This window comes from Scheffersomyces stipitis, chromosome 1 (assembly GCF_000209165.1).
Source record: "Scheffersomyces stipitis CBS 6054 chromosome 1, whole genome shotgun sequence".
NCBI lineage: Eukaryota > Fungi > Ascomycota > Pichiomycetes > Serinales > Debaryomycetaceae > Scheffersomyces > Scheffersomyces stipitis.
Genome location: NC_009068.1, coordinates 2787102 through 2808620, shown reverse-complemented (window position 1 = coordinate 2808620; position 21519 = coordinate 2787102). Strand labels below are relative to the sequence as shown.

Here is a 21519-nt window from a genome sequence, read left to right as displayed (position 1 = left end):
CGACCCGCGCGCCATATGCACACCGCGTCCGCCAGAAGGCTGCGCTCTGGTTTCATCTCGTTCAGCCCTGTGCCAGTGTCACATAGACTGTGGACTCCCACATTCGTAAACGGTCGCTGTGTGGAGGAGCACAACATCTACACCGTTTGGGTCGTACGTGACATTTCTGGCCGGTTTCAGCTGCCCGGCTATCGGCGGCGGTCTCGTCCATGTCGCCCTCTCGTTCACTGCTCAAGTTCCTGCTACGGTCTACGGTCTACGGTCTCGCGCTTCCACGGCTCGTTTAGGCTTGTGTCACCTTCTATGGTCGGCACAATGGCTCGCTCGTCATTCCAGTATCCCCAGCTTTGAGTTTACCCGAGCAGGTCCAACAGCCGGGCTGAAACGCAGCGATATGGAACACGAACCAGCCTATCAGAGTGCGCCCTTCACTTTCTGTGCACCGTTCTGCTTCTTGCTCCCATCTCTAAATTGTCCAGCTATCGTGCTGTTATATTTTTATCTGCTCCGCTAAGCACCCTACTATTCTGGGCTTTGCTTCTGTGGCTTGCCGTGCCTTCTGCGAATGTTCTGTTAGTTATATTTAGTACGTATTTTCGCCGGAACTGTACACGTCCGAAACTTTACCTTTTTCGAAATTTCACTAGTCTCGTAAATCCAGATCATCTCTCTATAATTCGAATTATTCTGTAGCCTTTGCCTCTGTCTTCTGTGTCGTGTGTGCTGTCTTTGCCGCCGCTCTTCGCCACCTCTGTCGCCACCGCCATTCTTCGCCGAATCCAACACTGGCAGTACAATCGGCAATCCCGAAAGAATTCACTCCAGAGCCCGGAAACGGCCCTTAATGTCGTGCTCACGTGATACAACCTATACCGAACAAGTTGCAAAATTCTGAACACCATTGGCATATGGTGCTACTCGTGCCCGCCACACAGATTGAGCGCAATCTGATGTATAGTGCTCTGGCTCACGCATTGATGTGTGAAAAAGATAGCATATTCTACTTTAACAATGTTAATATATGAGCCGTACCGTTTTCTAGGCATATGTGATTCTATACAAAAGGGTTCTCGTAACGTTCATTATCGGTATTTACAATATTCTCTAGATATTGAAGTCAATCGCTTCCAACATGGATCATTCTACCTAGGGCGTACTTGGAGTTAGTTACACTACAGTGGCATACGCTTCTACATATGGTACTGCTTCTTGCCCTGGAACGACGAGTTGAATCCCAACAACTCGTTGATGTCCTTCGTCCAATCGTGCTCGCTGCGGGCTATGCACCAGATGCCCTTACTATTGGTGTTCGCGGTGTTGGTATCTTCCTCCTCAGTCTCTGGAACCAGGTTTCCCTCCAATACATCTAGACGTCTGCTGAGAGTGGTAGGTGGCTCGTGTTGGCCAGGCACATATATGGTACCTTTTTCGCTGACTACATGTATAGAGTCTCCGGGAAGTAAGTCTCTCTGTGGGATTCCATCGATGGTCAACTCAATAGACGAGTTCCGGTTGAGTTCTGACAATCGGATCATGATATGGCATGTCAGAGGCAAGATCAATGGCCTGAACGACAACGATCTAGGACAGATGGGCGTAAGCAATATGCACGGAACCAACGGATGAGTGATAGAGCCACCAGCACTAAGCGAGTACGCTGTAGAACCTGTAGGAGTCAGAAAGACAATACCGTCTGCCGTGGTAGTAGTCAAGAACTCGTTGTCGATGTAGATATCCAACGACGTCAAGTTGGGCTGACTTCCTCTATGCAACGAGATATCATTCATAGCATGCACCATGGTGGCAACCTGTCCCTGGTGTTTATAATGGTCCAACTGGAATCGTCTTATGTTACTGGCACTGCTGCTGCTACTGGAGGCAGGAGTGAAATCATCCTCAGACAGAGTATTCTTACGTACTACATGACACTCGAGTCTGTTTCTATGAAGTGCCTTGGCTCGCGACTCATAGACCATACGGAACGTGTCGCTGGCCTTCTTGAAGTCAAACGGCAAAAGGAACCCCAACGTTCCCAAAGCAAAACTTAGAACGGGAGGAACGGTCACATTCAGGAAAGTACTCACAGCACGTAGAATCGTACCATCGCCACCTAACGTCACCACCAAGTCTGTTTTGTCTACGATGTCGCCAAATTTTCCCGTGTACAAGATATGTTTTGTTGATTTATCCAAGTCGTTGCAACCCCCCGAACTGAACTCGTGGACCAACTCGTCTGCTACGTCTTCGTTGACTATGACGTTTACTGCTGGGTAATGGTGGTGGATGTGGTCAATGAACTGTACCATTGCATCACGGACGTGGTAATTCCATGGTTTTTTTACTACGTATATGTTTTGAAGCGGTGTTCTCCAGATGACGTTGTGCAACTTGGAATGGGACTGTTGCACATACTCTGGGAATTTGGCATTGCCAAGCTGGGTAACCAGTCTTATGTCTATTAAGTTAGCCATGGTTGAGTTGTAGCGAACAGACAAACGAAGGAAATTCGGTATCTTTCCCATGGATAAGGCTGTTTAAATAGAAAGATCAAAAAGGTATGTAGCGGAATTAAAGGTGGGGCACTAATATAGTACTTCCGAGGTGCTTATGATATTGAGCTGGAGTTGTATACAGAAGACTTGATATAGATATTCTGATTCAAAAAGGCTAATGTTTAATTCAAATAGTGGATTGACTGGGAGATTCACAGATTGGATTGATCTTAGGAGTAGATGGTACGTGTGGCAAAATGGACAGTAGTATGTGCTTATGGTGATTGTGACAATGAATTTGTTCTAGCAAATGTATTTTTCGTAGAACAGATAAGAATAAGAGGAAGTTTTCTTCCTTGAAGAATATATTGTTGAAATTACCAATTGAGTCCCTCTGATGGAGTCAGTTCTACCAAGTAAAGTCACTCCTTGCCAGATACACTGAAACTCTGGTTCTGTGAATGAAGAAAGGTGAACAAATTCATTTTGACTCACGATGACTCCATATTAGTGAGCATCCGTAGTAGTGTACAAAGACCACTACAGTTAAAGTAGAGAATGAAGCTTAACAAAGATTAATCACTTCTAAGATGGCAAGTAGACAATTGAGATATGAAACACTTGCAAGTTCTACTGTTAACTCTCAAAGCAATTCTTAATTATACAAAACTATCCTAAAGTACATATGAAACTTTTAGATCTAATTTACACCCTTGTTCAACTCTTCGATCTCGTCCAACTCTTCCTTGGTCAACACGGAAGCGGATGGAACATCTTTGGCATCTTTGGCATCTTCGACATCTTTGGCTTCTTCAGCAGGAGCCCTTTCGATTGGCTTTTCTTTGACTTCAATAGAAGCATCTGGAACCGACTTAACTTCAGTTTCAACTGCAGCTGGGATTTCTGCTACTGTAGTTGTTACTGCTGGAGTTTCTACTTCAGCTTTGGACTCTACTTCAACTTCCTTTGCAGCTTCTACTGGAGCCTGAGTCTCGATATTATTAGTGGAAGGAGCTACAGTTGCTCCAGTAGTCTCTGAGCCATTAGATTCGCTGTTGTCCACAATCATCTTTTCGCCCTCATCCTTGTCATCCTCGTCGTAGAATTCATTCTCTGGCTGTATTTGTTCATCTCTGGCCTGCTGCGATCCACCCTTGGTGTCTATGGCTTCTTTGGTGTCCTCATCAACGTCTCCAAGATCCTCGGCGTCTCTAGGAACTTCGTTCATCTGCACCGATGGTGCGTGTTTGGTATTCTCCAAGTTGGTGATGATGCTGGTCAAGATCTTGTTCAAAAACTCGGGCGAATTGGTGTTGTACATGTTCGAAGGTCTGACGTCAAGCTTGTAGTCAGGACCATAGTATTCGTAGTATTCGTTATAAGGCAATTCCGAGGGCAATATCACGTTGTTCAACAAACCCGACTCGAAAGCCCAAGTTCTGGCTACATTTCTCATAGTATAACCTCCACCTCCTACAACCATCATGGGAATGTTGAACGACTTGACAAAGTTGATACAGTTGGCATGGCCAGCCATCGACAAGTTGAAACAGCCCAATCTGTCCCCACTCAATGAATCTCCACCACACTGCAACACAATGGCCGAGGGCTGGTACCACTCGATGATCTTGCTGATCAAGGGCTCGAACACAGACTTATACGTTGCATCATCAATCCCATCTCTCAACGGAACATTGACACTATAGTACTTACCCTTGCCTACTCCAATATCTCTAAGTTCACCAGTTCCGGGGAAAAACTCACCGTACTTGTGGAACGAAGCTGTCATCACTCTGTCAGTAGTATAGAATGCTTCCTCGACTCCATCACCGTGGTGGACATCAATATCGATGTACAATACTCTAGGATGGTAGCGCAACAACTCGATAATACCCAAAACGATATCGTTCAAGTAACAGAAGCCTGAAGCCTCGGACTTCTTCGCGTGGTGCAATCCCCCAGCGTAGTTGATAGCAATATCACACTTACCTCGGTTCAACCGAGCAGCACCTTCCATGGATCCACCTCCCGAGATACCACAGTATTCAAACAACCCATCAAAAACAGGACAGTCATCACCAACGTTAAACTTGATCTGTTCTTTAGCAAACATGTCCAAGTTGTCAGGTCCCACACGACTCAAGAAGTCGATATACTCATCAGTATGGAACTGACACATCTCCTGCTTTGTGGCTGGCTTGGCTCGGTAGATTTCCATCTTCTTATATAAGCCATAGTTCATGATCAACGAGTGGGCCATTCTTATTCTATGGGGTTTCATGGGATGGCCGGCTCCGTAGGCGTAGTTGCCGATATCGGCATCGTAGAAGTAAGCAATCCGCTTCTTCTGTGTCGGATCTACCTTGAGCTCATCAAATGGAAGCTGTACGTACATCGCTAGTAGTTAATGTGAAATTTTTTTGAAAGTACGAGTATTTCGTGGATCTGAAATGGCAGTTGTAATCTGCTTGTAAATTTGAATTGATTTTGAAGTTTTAGCTTTTTTTAGTTGGTTTTCTGTATGCTTCGGTAGAGCCTGTAGGCTATCTAGTATGGCTTCTGGTACAAAATGACTGGCGGCTCTATCAGTATACAAACTGGGTCAATTCAGCCTCTGAAACGGACGCGTCGGTGTTTGGTTTCGAGAGGTCGTCTATGAGTAGTATTCCCCACAGCAGTTGGACCCTGTTCAAGTTGTGTTATCTGAATTTTTCAACTCTACGCTTTTATCAAAAGCTCCTGTTGAATTTGTCGTCGTGCTCATTGTAACGGACTGCATGTGGCCACTGGAACCAGGGTTACCCGCACACATAAGGTAATGTCTGGATAATTCAGTTCCCAATTAATTTATCCTAATACGAGAAAGTGTTCGATTTACAAATTGCAGAATCATTATATTAGTTTTTTTGAACTTGTCGTCGTTTCTGCCAACACATTTTTGGTATTTCTTTGGATTCTCGCGTCTTCCGCGATCCCAAGGTTTTTAGCTATGTTCTACAAATCAGGATAGTTTTCCTTTACATTCAGTAATTTAGAAGTCGTTTATCCATTTATCGTTTCACATTTAAAATTAAAAGTCTGACAATAACTTATATAGAACCAATTTCTGTTCTCTCGGAAGATACTGATTTGTGCATGAATTCTTCAGACGACTCTTCCGATCTCTGCGGAAGAAGTATCTTCTAAATGCTCAATGGAAGCTTTTTCGTTGCTAGAAGTTGATTGAATGAGGGAAGAGTTTGGATCGTCACCGAAAACCTTTGCAACTTCTTCCAAAGAGTATCCATATGTTTCCACAAAGAAGAAGTAGACAATGAGCAATTCAAAGGCCAAGAAACAACACCACACAATGTAGTATTTCCAGTCAAGTGCGTCCATAGCTATAGGGTTGACGTAACCATTGTACACTAAAGTAGTCATTTGAACCCCGTACATGACGTTAAGGCCCTTGGCTCTGTGGGTGTAAGGTAAGATTTCTGTCACATACAAGAATGGCAATCCATTTGCACCAATATCGTAGGACAAATAGTAGAAGAAGATCATTGCAAGCACGCCCTTGCCCAATGATTTGTCCTTGAAGTCTCTCTGTTGATTAACTGCAGAAAGGGCTGTCCAGATAATGTAACTGAATAACATACCTGAAATGGACGTTAAGAACAAAGTTCTTCTTCTAAATAAGTAAACGACGAATGCAACAGACAGAGCAATAACCATATTGTAAATCATAAGACAACCATTGATGATCAACTGCTCGTTAGCAGATTTAATACCAATTGAAGTCAAAACCTTACTGAGATAGTAAGAAACTAACCCATTACCAGATAATTGCATGATGATAGCTGTAAATGAAAGCAAAAATAATCTCTTTCTGTAAGAAGGAATTGTCAAGAAGTCACTGTACTTAGAGTTGGAGCAAATCTTTTCCATCTCCAAAGCAGCCTTGATTTCTTTTATTTCAAACTCAACCAATCTTACTGCTCTATCATCTTGGTCCCCACCAGTATGATATTTGAAGAGGATTTGTCTGGCTTCATCTTCTCTGCCTTTGGCAATCATCCATCTTGGGGATTCGGGGCACCACCAAAGACTGACAAATTGCACTGCTGGTAAGAATGCCTGGATATACGATGGAACTCTCCAACTAGCACTTCCTTTCAAGTGTTGAGTACCGAAAGTGACCCAAGCAGCAATAACAGCACCCAAATACCATAACGTATTGTAGAGGGTAGTACACGTTGGTCTGAAAGTTGGGTAAGAAATTTCTGCAATCAATGCGGGTGAAGCAATAGCTCCAATTCCAACACCGAAACCAAGCAAAATTCTGGAAACTAAAAAGAAAGCGAAATTAGTAGAAGCACCTTGTAAAATAGCACCAACAACGGCTATACCAGAACCAATAATAATAGCGACTCTTCTACCGACCTTGTCACTGAGCCATGCTGCAACAGAAACACTGAGAACTGAACCAAAGATTGTACCATTTGCAAGGGAACCAAGCTTATAGCCTTCTGGGTGACCCATTGCATCCTGCCAGGAGTCAAGTGCTTGCAAACCGTTCAACATAGAACCATCGTAACCGTTAGTAGTACAAGAAAGAGTACATAAAAACACAAAAATATGCAACATTCTGAAATGTGAGTATGTCCACCAAGAATCTTTCTGATAGAGGTATTTGTCGATTTCATATTCGGCTTGGGCATCTTCTATACCATCTGAAACAGTAATGGACACTGCCAGATCTTTGACCATTTGCGACTTATCAGCCATTTTATCGTAGAATTTTGTGAGGCGAAAGCAAACAAGGGAATCGCTTCTTGATTGTCAACCAAAAAGAATCCTCTCCAAATGGTAGGACCGACTTCTGGTATTTATATGGGAATTTCAAGTTGAAGTGAAATACTTGATGTGCGATTCAAATGACTTCTCGTTTGCAGCTAACTGTACTTGTCCTGTACCTATCCGATTGTAAACTAACAAGGTATGCGCAATATTGGTTCCAAAAAATATTATAATACGAATACGTCACTACCCCACCATGCATATAAATGTGGGGGCTTTTTGTAAGAAGATACGATTGTGGGGGATTTTCGCTCCACCCAGTCAAAAGTCCATGCCTGTGGAGTAAAATGGATTGTTCAGATGATGGAGAAGCGACAGACAGAAAAGCATTCTCCTGCGCACAATTCCACTGGAAGCTCAATCCGTACCACATGCTCTTCATGAATAGCGGCCCCAGCCGTGCCTGATCCATGCGTCAACTGAGTTTGCCGTGACATCACCACATTTTACAGAACTTGAACGTTAATCTCAGAGTAATAGAGCCATTCTTGGGATGTAGTTGATCGGCTTGTGGTTAATTATACTACATTATTGTAATTTGGAGATAATACTGTCTGGACCTCTAACAATCCGAGGTGCAGAAAATGAAGAACTCTTCTTTATGCACCTTCTTCCTTCGCTGAAGAGCTTTTTGACTCCACTTTTCCGTTCGAAAATCCGGGGTAGGAACCCTTTCCTATTTTATCTGGAGTTGGAACACTTTCCTATTTCATCTGGAGTTGGAACACTTTCCTATTTCATCTCGAAGTTCTCCATTAGGAAATGGAAATACTGTTCATCCGAGAATCTTGACACTTGATAGATTCACAGTGACAATTCTAGAAAGCAGCTGTAATCGGAAAAGCACCTCCACTTTTCTGATAACGGAGTTCGGCTCAATGTTCTATTCTCCCGACAAGCCACGTCCTTTTCTCTATATTTGTAATCAGGAAACAAGAAGCTACAACCCGGATCGTAGATAAGTAGTGATATTTAGTTGGCATCTTTTGAATTATGATTTTTTGTAATTACGAATTAACTCACAAACATGTCTGCCGGTTTCTTGACCACTGCAGGTACGAAGATCGTTGATGCTGAAGGAACCCCGGTCGTCCTTAAAGGGGCAGCTTTGGGCGGGCACTTGAATATGGAGAACTTTATTACTGGTTATCCCGGTCATGAAACCGAACATAAGTTGGTCTTGGAGAAAAAAATAGGTAAAGAGAAGTTCGACTATTTTTTCGAAAAGTTCTACGAATATTTCTGGACTGAGAAGGATGCTGAATTCTACAGAAATAAATTGGGTTTTAACTGTTTGAGAATTCCTTTCAATTATCGACACTTCATCGACGATAATGGTGATTTGTTCAAAATTAAGGGAAAGGGCTTTGAATTGTTGGATAGAATAGTAGATATCTGTTCCCAGTACGGAATCTATACTATTTTGGATTTACACACAACTCCTGGTGGACAGAACCAAGGTTGGCACTCTGATTCTGCTATTCACAAGTCTCTCTTTTGGGATTTCAAGGTTTTCCAAGATTCAATTGTTAACCTTTGGGTTGAGTTGGCCAAGCATTACAAAGACAATGTCTGGGTTGCTGGTTACAATCCATTGAACGAGCCTGCCGTTTCAGACTCTGAAAAGTTGGTCGACTTCTACAAAAGATTGCACGACGAAGTTAGACCCATTGATCCCAACCACATTTTCTTCCTTGATGGAAACACATATGCAATGGACTTCAGGAAATTCCCTTCGCCAGAATCCTATATTCCTAATACAGTATATTCAATTCATGATTACTCTACCTATGGTTTCCCAAATCTTGAAGGTGCATTATACACTGGTTCAGAAGAGGAAAAGTCAAAATTAAAATCTCAATATAACAGAAAGATCGAGTACCAAAGTGAATACAAAGTTCCTGTTTGGAATGGTGAGTTTGGACCCGTTTATGCTTCAAAGGAAAGAGGTGACAAAAATCCGGAAGTAATCAACCGGGCACGGTTCAATGTCTTGAAAGACCAATTAGAAGTCTACAGAAAGGGAGATCCATCAGGTGACGGCTCCCCTATTTCGTGGTCAATTTGGTTGTACAAAGATATTGGTTTCCAAGGTTTGACTTACGTCTCTCCCAAGTCAAAATGGTATGAGGTATTTGGAGAATGGCTACTTAAGAAGAAGAAGTTGGGTTTAGATAAATGGGGCAATGACATTGACCCGGGTTATAATCAATTGTACCAAAACTTGGTAGACCATATGGAAGCCAATGTCCCAGAAAAGTATCATAAAGTTCTATACCCTCATACATGGACAATGGAGAAATATTTGGCCCGTGTTTCTAGAGATATGCTCTTTTCACAATACGCTCAACATGAATATGCTGATTTGTTCGTTGGATTTTCTTTAGAAGAACTTGACGAATTAGCTGCTTCTTTCAAATTTGAGAATCTAGATCAAAGAGAGGAATTGAATCAGATATTGAAAGAATACTAGCTTTTTATTTAGTTATAAAGTTTTAATAAACATGAATGTCTGGTTTTTTAGTTGTAACTGAACTGAGCAGAGATTATTCTTTCGTTATTAGACTTCTGGAAGGATATCAAAAAGAACTGGCATCTCTCCCACATGTAGAAATTTCCCCGTCTACTCCCCAACATCGAATATCGTAAATTAACAATATTTCAAAATGGAACACTCTTTGTATAAATGTGGGGAATTGATAACATTATCAACAGACAATTAGGCTTTACAGCACATTTACTTTTCTGACTATTTTGGAGAATTGCAGCGATAATTGTACCTTATCTATTAATTATACCACTCAAACTTTCTGGTACTTCAGAGGTCTTCCGCCGAACAGAAAGTCGCCATCAAGCCTCTAGGGTCGAAATTAAACTTTTCAGATACTCCATCTGTTCTAGCTCTCCATTGCTTACAACTTCGAATATCCTAACTATGGTACATTTATATTATGGTACATTTTCTATAATCTATACTTCCTCTTCACGTTGCTGTCTGGCTCTACGTTTGTACTCTGCCAACTGTTCGTTCAACTGATCCTGCAACCGTGCACTCAGACACCGTCTTTCGTACTCTTCCTCATTGATCTCATAGTTGATTCCGTTGTTGTATTTGTCTTCTATCGAATGGCTGGTCACAGTTAATGGTAAAAGCCAGTCTTTCCATGTATGCCCCATAATACTGGTGAAATTCTTATAGTAACCCAAGTCGTAGATATGACCTAGGGCCTTTTGCTTGCCAGTAGAATCGAAGTCATACTGAAATGATCCTCCGATCTTCCTCATACTGGACCATCGGAAATCTTGGAACTCTATGGTCGTCATGTTCAAGAGTAGAAAATATATCTGGAGCCCAGAAAAGCAAGCAAGAGCAATCCCAAAAGCCAATGAGAGTACAAATAGAGCTACTACATTTATCGAGATAAACTCTTCCTCATAAGCACTGGACGCCAAAAACTTCCACAAGATCGCAGACGACACTATACACAAGTAAAATGAATGAATTGTCAAGTACACCAAGAACTGAATGAAGAACTTCTGATTGAAAAAGCCAACAGTAGTCGAAAACCACGGACAGTAGTGATCCATACGTAAAACGCATTTGCCAGTAGCTGAGCAATGATGTGTCCTATCAGGTTTCCAAACGGAGCACTTGCTGCAATACCTATACAGCGAAGGCGAGTTTATAGTGTGGATTTCCAAGAACTGTGCTGGGGGCAGTTCCGGCTCTGGACAATCTGAACTTTCTGTGCCATTCATCAACATCTGAGATTCAGCTTCCGACATTGTGCTTGTAGTGGTGTCAAAAGGGTTAGCCGATTGATACGTTGTCTGACTAGGTCTATTGAGCAGTTCTAGATTTCTTATAATCAATTCTGGATAATCCAAAGGTGATCCAGGCCCTACGTGTATCACCTTGTAGTATGTGTATATCGAAAATAAATAGGTGACAATCCCCACAATATCAATAGCTATTGCCAAGGAACGATGGCCGTAGTCGGTCCATATGTATTTGTTAGACGCTACAAATATCAAGACATATAGCGACCATGTCAATAAAGAAGTGTAAAACACCTTTGGAAATAAACCAGCCAAAAAACAGCAAAATTGCTCAAAGTTCGTTAGCCACGCATGTTGTCGGAACATTATGGAAGGATGCGAGATTAGCATCTTGAACAAGAAGGCTGGTTTGTAAACAACGAATTGCTTCCCTGATCAAAAGCTGGAAACTTCAGCCTACTAATCATCCTGTATGAATATAATCATGTGACACAGGACATGTGAAAATCTACAATTCTTCGGACAATGGTTTACAACGATTCTATATTCTATTTTACATTATATATGCAAGGGGTCTAAGATGAGTAGTGGGAGGGCGTTGTTGTCTTCATTGGCTCTTTTTCTCCTTTGAGACCTTTTTATTTGAGTTCAATTTGACCAATGCTTCGTAGCCTATGCCTCCAAAAACGAGACCAACTCCACACCACTGGATGCTGGACAAGAAGTGACCAAACAATACGACACTGAGGATCATACTGATCATCTTTCTTGTAACAGTTGCTGTGACGAGAATTAACGAGTCAAACTTCTCTAAGATGATGAAGATAAACACCTGGCCCACGGCTCCAAAGACAGAAAACTCCAAGATATTGTACAACACCTCTGGGTGCTTGTGGAAAAAGTTAAGCGTATAGACGACTTCACTTTCATATGCAAATATGACGGTGTATGCCAACGTCAAAGCGCACACAAACAAGTTGAGAATACACATCAACTTTGCGCCTGTTATTTTTACCATATTTTGGCTGCCACTAGGTGACAGCAACTTGAACATCTGGTCCTGGGTAGAATTTGTAAGACCGTCTAAAAGCATGGAGCCAATTAGCTGAGCCATTCCAAGGAGAGTTTTGCCGTCGTTTATGCTTGATTTGGAAGACTTAGATGAATGTGCCAAAGTGAAGAGAGTCACTCCGAAAGTGACCGACGATGCTACGATGTATTTCGACACAGGGAATCTCGTTCTATAGAAAACAAGATGGATGATCATCACAGGAATTAACTTGCACGACTTGGCTAACAAGTAGGCCAAATAATCTACATGTTTAAGGGACTGGTATCCCAAGGGAGAAGACAAGCTGGAGGTGATGGAAATTAACAATAGCGACAACATGTACTTTCTTGCAACTGATTTCTCGTTTGCTGTGAATATCTTGAACGGATTCACTTTCGTTGTCACAAGCGAATAGCCAAAACCTACTATTGAGGCAAAGAACGCTTGCACTATATTGATGATAAGAGGAGCCTTGAAGAACTCAATTTCGTTTTCGTTTTCTCCATAAGGCTTTGTGTTGATTCTTTCCTGCAAAACAGACCAACTGAGGAAGGACCCATAGAGTCCTAATACACATATTGTCAATGTCAACAACAGGCCGTGTTTTTTCATACTTTTAGGATGTTTGGTGAAGAAGAATTTATTGCAATTCTTAACATGCTGTTCCTATAATTTTCCTATAAATTTATAGATTAGTCTGCAGGAACCAGAAATTGAGTTGTTGAATTGGAACATTTTGTTTCTTTTATTTTGCAATCGTACAAAAATAGAAGATAAATATATGAATAGAAAAGAAGAATATATGGAACTTATAAAAATACTTAGAGGTCAAAGATTTGGATAAATGGAATTATATCGATTTTCGTAGCTTAAGATAGATAAGAGAAGTAGGTATGGTAATAGAAAGTGTAACAGTGAAAAAACTTAATACAAGAACTACAGTCGAGGAGAACATGAATATACGTAAATCGTTTTTATTACCTGGATCTAATTGGAGCTAGCTACGTCCGAAAATACCAAAGAAACCTCCACGCTTTTTGCCTTCTTCCTGCTCAGCAGAGGTGGCAGCAGCGACAGCAGCTGGAGCAGCTTCAGAAGAAACTGGGGCTGCAGATCCACCCGACGAGCGGCCTAAGTCATAGGAGATGTAGTTGAATGCTACGTCAAACAACACTGGCTTGCTCAATATAGGTTGGATTCTAGGCTTGCTGTTCAAGTTGACCAAGTCCTTCAACTCGTGGCTGGGGTATTTGTTCAAGTTTTCTACTGTGTACAACTTCTCTCTTCCTGTCGAGTCAAATGCAAACTGGGCAGAAATATGCGACTGCAACAACAGCTTGGCTAAGTTGTCCTGAAACTTGGCGAACTCGGCATTGTTGGTGACTTGATAGGGGAACTCATCAATCTTGTAAAAGTCGTCTTCAACGGTGTTGAGTTCGTGTTCAATGAAACTGTAGATTTTCAAGGCTTCGCCGAACCGGTTATTGTACTGGAACGACTCGGCTAATACAATGTTCTTTTTGGCTGTGAAGTACTTTTCCAAGTTCTCCAACGACTGGTACAAGTCTTCGTCGTTATACACACCAGGTAAGTCCTTCAACTCTTGTGCTATACTAATGATGCCGTTGTACAATCTGAAGATATCCCTGTTGTTTTCTATGTTGTTGGCTGTGGACAACTGGTCAATGATCAATAAGTCTCTCTTCAATCTGGTGAAGAGCAAGTTGTAATTGATATACGTGAGCAATATGGCCCGGTCTTGCACTTTTTCGATATCGTCATCGTCCTGGTTCTTTTCTACGTTGGCTTTATGGGCTACTAAAACTTCAGTCCAGCCAGTGATTACCTTGTCGAACTCGTTAGCATCAGTGAAGTTTTTCCAGTTCGTTTCCTCGTCGTTAGTCAATGACATGATCTTGAATGCAATTTCGTCGTTGTAGATAGTCGCTTCGTGGTCTCTCCATGTGACAGACTTAATGAGTTCTACTGAGCCAAATATGTCTGCTACGAAGCTGGCGTCGGTTTTCTCTATGATCTTGATTGCATTAGCCAAATAAGGGAGTCTGTCATCGTGACAGTGTCTACGAGAGATAGTCTTCAAGTCTCCAGAACCTTCACCAGCACTATCGTCTTGCGACACAGCCAATCTTAAAGAAGGGTCTACAACAGTGTCAAGCAACTCATTCACCAAAGTCTTGTTGAAGGCATCGACGTCTTCTTCGTCATCCTGGTCACCTTCTACAGGTTTGCTGTTTAACTGTGCATACAAGAAGTCCAATGCACACTTTGCTATGGAAAAGGCTGTGATGGCGGGGGCCCATTGCTTCTTAGCTACAGACAATTGACCTTGAGCCAAAGCAGCATAGATGTATAACTCGAGCTTCTTCAAATCAGAAGCATCATTCGACGAGATCTGTAGAAGCTTCTGCGAAGTCTGCAAGGATCTCTTTATCTTGCTCACCATAAGATTCTTGTAAGAAGCGACATTGTCGTTGCTGAGTTCCAACAATGACTTGATTTCAAGAGCATACAAGTTGTCTCTTTCAGCCGTCAAAAGAAGAACCAACCCGTACTTGCTGTTGGAATCGTAGTCTGTGGAATTGATTCCACTAATTTTTTCCTTGGATCTGTAGTCCTTAGTGTCTTTGGTGATGAGATTGAGTTCATGACGTAACTTGTTCAATCTTTTGTTCAATCTCTTTCTTTGTTTCCGGTAGTCCTCAGGCGACACAAGATAGGCACTCATACGAGCACCCAATGTGACACTAAGTGGAGCATCCATCTTTGCCAATTCAGTATGAAAAATTTGAATGAAAAGGTAAAACTCTTACCAATTTCGAATCAACTATTTGATTCTTCAAGCTTCATTAATGTGAAAATCTACAATGTCGACTAAATTTTATTTTGCCGCGCACACGACTGCAAGCCTAACAGATATGGGGAAGTGCCATGAAAGATAAGGAAGGAATTTGGAAGCGGTGGAAATTGGAGAAGAAAAGCTCATGCTGTCTTCAGAATATGTTCATATTGCGCTTTACAATTTTCAATAATAAAAGCATCTTTTGTCTCTATAACGATGTTTGTTATTAGATATATATCTAACTAAATTTATTTAATTTAATTGCAGCTGCGAACTCTTGCGAAAATAGTATGGAGTTTCTACAAGCCCAATCATAAATCAACTGGAAAATCTTTGATGGGAATATCCACGCTCCTTTCGCTTGCCAGTAATGATCTTCTTCTAATTACAGTATTTTTTAATTTGTTTAAAGTTTTACATACATTTTGACATATCTAATAAGCCTACAATCTCAGCCTTTCCAGAACTTCGATTTCTGTACATGAACTTGGATTTACAAACTGCTATAAGAACAAGTTTCGTGAAATTGCAAGTTAGACCTCGGAATTTTGCGTAGCCCTCGGAACAAATATAAAGTGGGCCCAATTAATTTTGTACGAAGACACAAATAATGTTGCACAGCTCGGGCGGATCAAAGTGGAGGACAACAAGGCAAATTTTGAATATTGTCGCCTTGAGTACTGATTTTAAATTAATTTGGGCAATATTGACCTATCATACCTGTTCGTTCACAACATTAAATTGAGAGACCCGCAAGATTAATTTGTCTCCCGTACATTATTAATTCCAAGAGTCATGCAAAATTCCGAGGTCTAACTTGCAATTTCAAGAAACTGATTGTATATAAATCACAATCTATATCTGACATATTAGAAACAGATACAATCGTTCCCATGAAAATGCAAGTTAGACCTCGGAATTTTGCATGACTCTCGGAATTAATATTGCACGGTAACCAAAGTAATGTTGCAGGCCCCTCAATTAAATGTTAAGTGAAAGAACAAATATTTTGCATGATAGCAAGGTTAATATTTCTGGAATATCTATTTAATATCAAATACTAAAAACGCGCAACATTATTCAAAATTTGACTTGTTGTACTCCAACTTTACTCTGTCGAGTAGTGCAAGATTATTTGTGCCATCGTGCAAAATTTAAATAAGCCACCTACAATATTTATTCCGAGGAATACTCAAAATTCCGAGGTCTAACTTGCAATTTCATGGGAACGATTGTACAGATTTCTATAATAATTGAAAATATTCATATTTTCATAGATGGTTAAAAATATATTTCTGCATAAGACACACGTGTAGAAGTGAGAGACATACAGTGATTTAATTTTTTAATCTAATAGCCGCCGGAATTGGTTCAAACCAGACCCCGAAAAATATTCATACGAGCCATTGGAATTTATTATACCAGTCAAAGAGATTGCTGATACCACATCGTTGATTTTGTAGCAGATAACAGGAAATCGTATAATATTTTGCAAACCTCAGCTGAGTTTGAATATTTCTCAGGTTTTAAAGCAAAAGAACTCCTCCACGCACTCTGTATACTTTTTTTGTAAATTTTATGTTTTCTCTGATCATTTAGAATAGCTCCTCTTCTAACCCCGATTGGAAATTTCTCGAAGCATGACTATAGAATCCTTCGTCTCCCGTGCAATTGATTGAATAACTTCTTTGGCCCTACATGTCAATTGGTCCTTACTGCTCAAACATGTTCTCTTGACTTTACTTTTGCACACCAACCAAAACTCTTCGGTAGCATTCAAGCTAGGAAAATATGGAGGCAAGAACACAAGTTCAAGTCCACTCAAAGAAACTAGCAATTGAATATCACCGTACTTGTAGATAGCGGCGATAATCAAGAATCAAATATTTCAAGTCTCCCAAAGAACTCGGGGTTATCTTTCACTTGTTGAATGATAGACTATATGAAGTGATAGAAGTGGTTAGCTATTGTGTATTTGCTTGCTGCGTCAGATTCATTCTTACCACTGTCAAGTTTACTCTTTCTATTGGACGATACTGGTGCTCTATTCTTTAACTCGATACAACCTTGAGGATATATGGCACCAAGAAAAAAATAACGTTGAGACCGCAAGTCATAGGGACAGTAAGAGTTGACCCACTGCTGACCAGCCATATTCACGTCTCAAGTTAATGTTGAAATCAGCTTCACCTACAGAGACTAAATTCAAGTTAAAATCAAGCTTATCTTTATATTCATTTGATCATTCAAGTTTTTCTTGTCAGAGCTCGTCCAGACTTCTTCTTAATGTCCATTTCGAGATTCTTTCAAGATTAAGCTTACGGACCTTGGCTACGAAATTATGTACTGTAGCTTTGGCTCTTGCATTCCCAAAAGTTTATTTGAGACCCTTCAAATGTCTCAAGAGTTACAGTTGCGTTTTCTCTTACCTCGTTTTCCACGAAGTCTTTATGTTCATCAACGAGAAGTGGTTTACTACCACGCTTCTTTGGTTCAGATGTCTTATCATTCTCATCATCAACAGTCTTATTCCGCTTCTTCTTCAGGTGTAAGAAGTTTGCAATTGAATGCACAAGGTCTTCGCTGCCCTATTACACCTTCTTCGTAAACCATTTTTCAAAGTCTTCTTTTGGTAGTGTTATCGTAGTATCTGTAGGGCCCTCTGCAATGTTTACTGGTCAAGGTTTCTTCTTAGTCAATATATATATATATTTCGATATCAGTTCCATCGTATGCTCATTCGAATGCTTCCTCCAAGTAAATCTCTTCGTTTGGTATCGTTAGATATTTGTACTCGCCTTAGCCAAAACAAGCTTCCACAGGCACCATCTCTGACTCAGGAGTCCTCTCATTAGGTTCGGGATAGAATCTATTTCCAAGACCATAACGAACCCAAGAAGTAGCCTAGAATTGAAATCCACACTTACAATAAGATTATCCTGACATTTGTTTCTACAATGCTTTTATTTAGTCTATTAACTGCAATTGGTTCAAACACCAGTACAAAATTATACTAGGGACGGAATTGGTTCTTCCTAACCTTAAAAAATATTCAAACCAACTATTGAAATTGTTAATACCAGCCAATCCATACTATACAATTTTTATATTCGTGCCATATATTTCTGCTACTGTTAAAAATACCAGATTCACGATTCATTTTTACTGGCAGATTTGGAGTGCATACAAATTTGAGTCTTGCAATTTATACATTACGAACATAGTAAGATGAACTGATAAAATAGAAAATTTTGAATATTACGAGCTGAATTTCTACAACTTTCAGCCTCAGTTTACTTTCATGATTTGAACACGTTTGAAGTTCCCGAATTAATTACTGGAATCCTTTTGTAATAATGCAATTATAAAAATGGAATATTTCCTGCTATTCTTTGATATAAAGTTAGTCTAATCATATGCTGTTGTTATCGTCTTCCGCAAAAGTCCATTTGAACTTCTTCGCAGTCAGCTTACAGTACTGTTGAGCAAGCGAAGTTGCACATTTACTTAGCAAATTGTTCTCCTCTTCCACTGTCTCAAAGTGCGAGTAGTGGTCAACAATAATTTCCTTCTCACCACTGAAGATACTTGTGAGATGTTGTAAGAATCCTTTGACATGGATAAGACGGTTATTGTTATCTGCTTCTGAGAAAGTAACACCCATGATGTCTTCAAGTTGATCCTTTCCTTCCTTGTTCTTTGTTGTAACGACATCCCAGTATGCAATGGAGTTGGGAATTAATACGCTTTTACTGTCAGTACACTTTGCCATCTCATGCTTTGCATTCCATGCTTGAGGATCGATATTAAAATCAAACAATGAACTGACGTAGTCTAACGTGTAGTCGTTGGTATTGTACGCTTTGGAAATGACAAAAGAGTGTGGGCGATAAATAGTCTTAATACATCCACAGTCGTTGTCATGCGAACGAGCAATACCGAACCAGTACTCTCTCTTTCCGGCAAGATGCTTAGGAAAGAAAGAAGCAGGTACACGCACAATGTTGGTTCCTCCTCTCAAAGCTCTGGCGTCATTCTTTTCAAACGGCGCTCCTGAAATCTTGTTGCAGTCTCCGTTGTTGTAGTCACATTTGATAATACGCAAAGGATTAAAACTGTAGACAAAGTTGATGGACAGTGCATCTTCATCAAAGAACGGAGCCCAGTTCTTTTCCCTATTTCTGGGCTTCCTTCCGACGAGTCTCATTGGAACAGCCTCTCTGGCATTTGTCAATGGACGATATACATGAATAGCTCTCTTCCAGCCAATATCAGCTCGATAGGAGTTATAAATTATGACGGGCTCTTGCTCTTGTGTATCTCCAATGGTATCGTTATAGTTTCTCAAAATTACGCGAGGATCGTCAGCTCCCAAATAGACATTTGCTCCTTCGGGATGTTCATCTAAACCGACTGGGAGAATAGCAGGGAAAACAAGGTCAGACTGTGGAAATTGGTAGTCTAGTAATTCTTCCCAATTTCGGTTAAAAACTTGTGCGTAGGCTATACTGATAGTTGGTTTGTTACGAATGGAACGGTGACTATAGACAACCCTACTTACAAGAAAATACACCTGGTACTTATCCAACCAAGTAGAAGAACCTGCGAACTTGTACCACTTCTTCTTGAGAATGTCTTCTTCTTTTTCCTCATCTTTGTCAAAGAAGCATTTTCTGATAATGGGATATTCGCCTGTGCTGTTCATTCTGAGTGCCTGGTCTCTGATCATCTTCATATCTCTCTTTTGTTCAAGGCTCTGTGGTTTGGAAGTCTTAACCCCATGGTCGTCGTAGAAACGAACATCACCACACTTGAAGTTTTCGATGTCGTCGATACCCTTTTCAATAAAAGAATAGCCGGGGATCTTGAGATCAGAATATTCCAACAGGACTATCTTCTCAGAAATAGGCGAGTTCAACAAATTGAATGAAGGACCTGAAGCAGACTTGTATATATTATGAGACTCGATAATACTGTTGACAAGATAGAACCACACATTAAGATTAAGAACCATGATAAGAGCTACCAAAGTCCCCAGGAGTATCCTGGAGCCATCGATTTTAGACTGGGTTCGGGATTTGGAGATTGCAATAGGTACAAGTTTTTTGAGAGCAAACAACGACAAGGGTGTTACTGTAATCGCCGTGAAAGTATAAAGGCTCTGGGTATCCTCATAATAATTCCGTACATGATCCACGGCGGAATCCATCTTGGGATGGTGAATGAATGTAAATTTTGTTGATACACAAGGGAAAACAAAAGTAAACTAGATAGACATAAGGGCGCAAGACCACTAACAAATGTTCAAGAAAATGGGTCTTCTGCTTTCGGAGATTATGCAGAAATAAAATTAATCAACGAAAATTGGCTAAGGCAAACACATCCCAAGCTATACAAAATTCCCAACAGTGAACAAATAAGAACAAATGGAACTTGAGTTTTCTGTTTTCTTTGCTATACCTCTAGTTCTATCATATATTTCGTCTTCTATATTAAGAATATATTGTCTCCCATCTTGCCATAACAAATTATTCTTTCGTCATCTCCCATTTGAAGCCCGTATTTGTATTAAATCTAGCTGTAAAACATTTGGCTTCATCTTTACATATTTCTTTTATTTGATGTATATTTGGTATTTAACAAAGCGTATGAATTAGGAATAAACAAACTAGAATGTCATTCTGCTGATAAAGATTTAAATAAATTGGTACTGCCTTCGGCCACCTTGGCATATTTACTCAGCACAATTACAATATATTAAGATATGAGTGAAGTCGATTTGAAGATATATTTACTGTGGTTGTATATTTTTGAACAAAATCCGAATTAAAAAAAAAACGTACTATATTTTAGAAGAAAATAATTTATTTTTGGCAATTTCTATGCAAATGACAATGGCACTTACTATTAGTTTCATAAAATTGCAAGTTAGACCTCGGAATTTTGCATGGCTCTCGGTAATATTATATGGGTGTCAAAGTAATCTTGCCGGTCTCTGAATTAAATGTTAAGTGTAGGAACTGATCCATTTTGCATGATAGGTAAATATTGCTCAAAAATTAATTTAATATCAATTATAAAAAGGCGCAACATTATTCAATATTTGCCTTGTTGTCCTCCAACTGTAATCCGCCCCAACAGTGCAACATTATTTGTGTCATCGTGCAAAATTTAAGCCCACCTAATATTTATTCCGAGGGCTACGCAAAATTCCGAGGTCTAACTTGCAATTTCACGAGACTGATTCTACCATCCGATCTTTCGGACAGTGTTCAACAACATAATTCGTATTCTGTAACCCTCTCTAAAGCAACTTCTTGGCAAAGAACGGTCCAGACCTCTTCCAAATTATTCTTGGACAGTATTCTCAGTCTCCACAATCTATTTATATTCATCTGCACAGAAAGATTTCGCTATGCGATTGCTAAAAATATACGAATACATCCCTATTGTTTACAGAAAATTAACGAAGAAATATATAAATATATATAGATAAA

General features: G+C 40.3%; 8 protein-coding genes across 8 annotated transcripts; 1 reads left to right on the top strand and 7 right to left on the bottom strand. All coding sequences in view use genetic code 12, as the record gives it.

Moving 5' to 3' along the window:
- Positions 1 to 1190: 1190 nt before the first annotated feature.
- On the bottom strand, positions 1191 to 2471 carry POS5 (protein involved in oxidative stress; the record flags this gene model as incomplete). The annotated part of the gene is made up of 3 exons (XM_001386838.1): positions 1191 to 1324; positions 1373 to 1835; positions 1920 to 2471. The coding sequence occupies 3 exons, from the start codon at positions 2469 to 2471 to the stop codon at positions 1191 to 1193; spliced, it is 1149 nt and encodes a 382-aa protein (XP_001386875.2).
- A 721-nt stretch (positions 2472 to 3192) lies between these two features.
- Positions 3193 to 5181, bottom strand: RPD3 (histone deacetylase transcription modifier; the record flags this gene model as incomplete). Its single annotated transcript, XM_001386837.1, has 2 exons — positions 3556 to 5181; positions 3193 to 3363 (listed from the first exon to the last, which is right to left on the bottom strand). Exons 1-2 carry the CDS (start codon positions 4885 to 4887, stop codon positions 3193 to 3195), a joined length of 1503 nt encoding a protein of 500 aa, XP_001386874.1. The 5' UTR covers positions 4888 to 5181.
- A 455-nt stretch (positions 5182 to 5636) lies between these two features.
- Positions 5637 to 7118, bottom strand: HXT2.1 (hexose transporter (tentative); the record flags this gene model as incomplete). Its single annotated transcript, XM_001386836.1, has 1 exon — positions 5637 to 7118. One exon carries the CDS (start codon positions 7116 to 7118, stop codon positions 5637 to 5639), a length of 1482 nt encoding a protein of 493 aa, XP_001386873.2.
- Positions 7119 to 8358: 1240 nt separating this feature from the next.
- EGC3 (endoglucanase family 5 glycoside hydrolase) lies at positions 8359 to 9804 on the top strand (the record flags this gene model as incomplete). Its single annotated transcript, XM_001387062.1, has 1 exon — positions 8359 to 9804. One exon carries the CDS (start codon positions 8359 to 8361, stop codon positions 9802 to 9804), a length of 1446 nt encoding a protein of 481 aa, XP_001387099.1.
- A 497-nt stretch (positions 9805 to 10301) lies between these two features.
- On the bottom strand, positions 10302 to 11501 carry PICST_34596 (predicted protein; the record flags this gene model as incomplete). The annotated part of the gene is made up of 1 exon (XM_001386835.1): positions 10302 to 11501. The coding sequence occupies one exon, from the start codon at positions 11499 to 11501 to the stop codon at positions 10302 to 10304; it is 1200 nt and encodes a 399-aa protein (XP_001386872.2).
- A 217-nt stretch (positions 11502 to 11718) lies between these two features.
- On the bottom strand, positions 11719 to 12774 carry HUT1 (UDP-galactose transporter; the record flags this gene model as incomplete). The annotated part of the gene is made up of 1 exon (XM_001386834.1): positions 11719 to 12774. The coding sequence occupies one exon, from the start codon at positions 12772 to 12774 to the stop codon at positions 11719 to 11721; it is 1056 nt and encodes a 351-aa protein (XP_001386871.2).
- A 385-nt stretch (positions 12775 to 13159) lies between these two features.
- SRP68 (signal recognition particle, subunit SRP68 (SRP68)) lies at positions 13160 to 14908 on the bottom strand (the record flags this gene model as incomplete). The annotated part of the gene is made up of 1 exon (XM_001386833.1): positions 13160 to 14908. One exon carries the CDS (start codon positions 14906 to 14908, stop codon positions 13160 to 13162), a length of 1749 nt encoding a protein of 582 aa, XP_001386870.2.
- A 3526-nt stretch (positions 14909 to 18434) lies between these two features.
- Positions 18435 to 20143, bottom strand: PICST_53825 (predicted protein; the record flags this gene model as incomplete). The annotated part of the gene is given in 3 exon segments (XM_001386832.1): positions 18435 to 19985; positions 20004 to 20067; positions 20121 to 20143. Coding segments are annotated over 3 exon segments (1638 nt in total), but the record flags the coding sequence as incomplete, so codon positions are not given.
- Positions 20144 to 21519: the final 1376 nt, after the last annotated feature.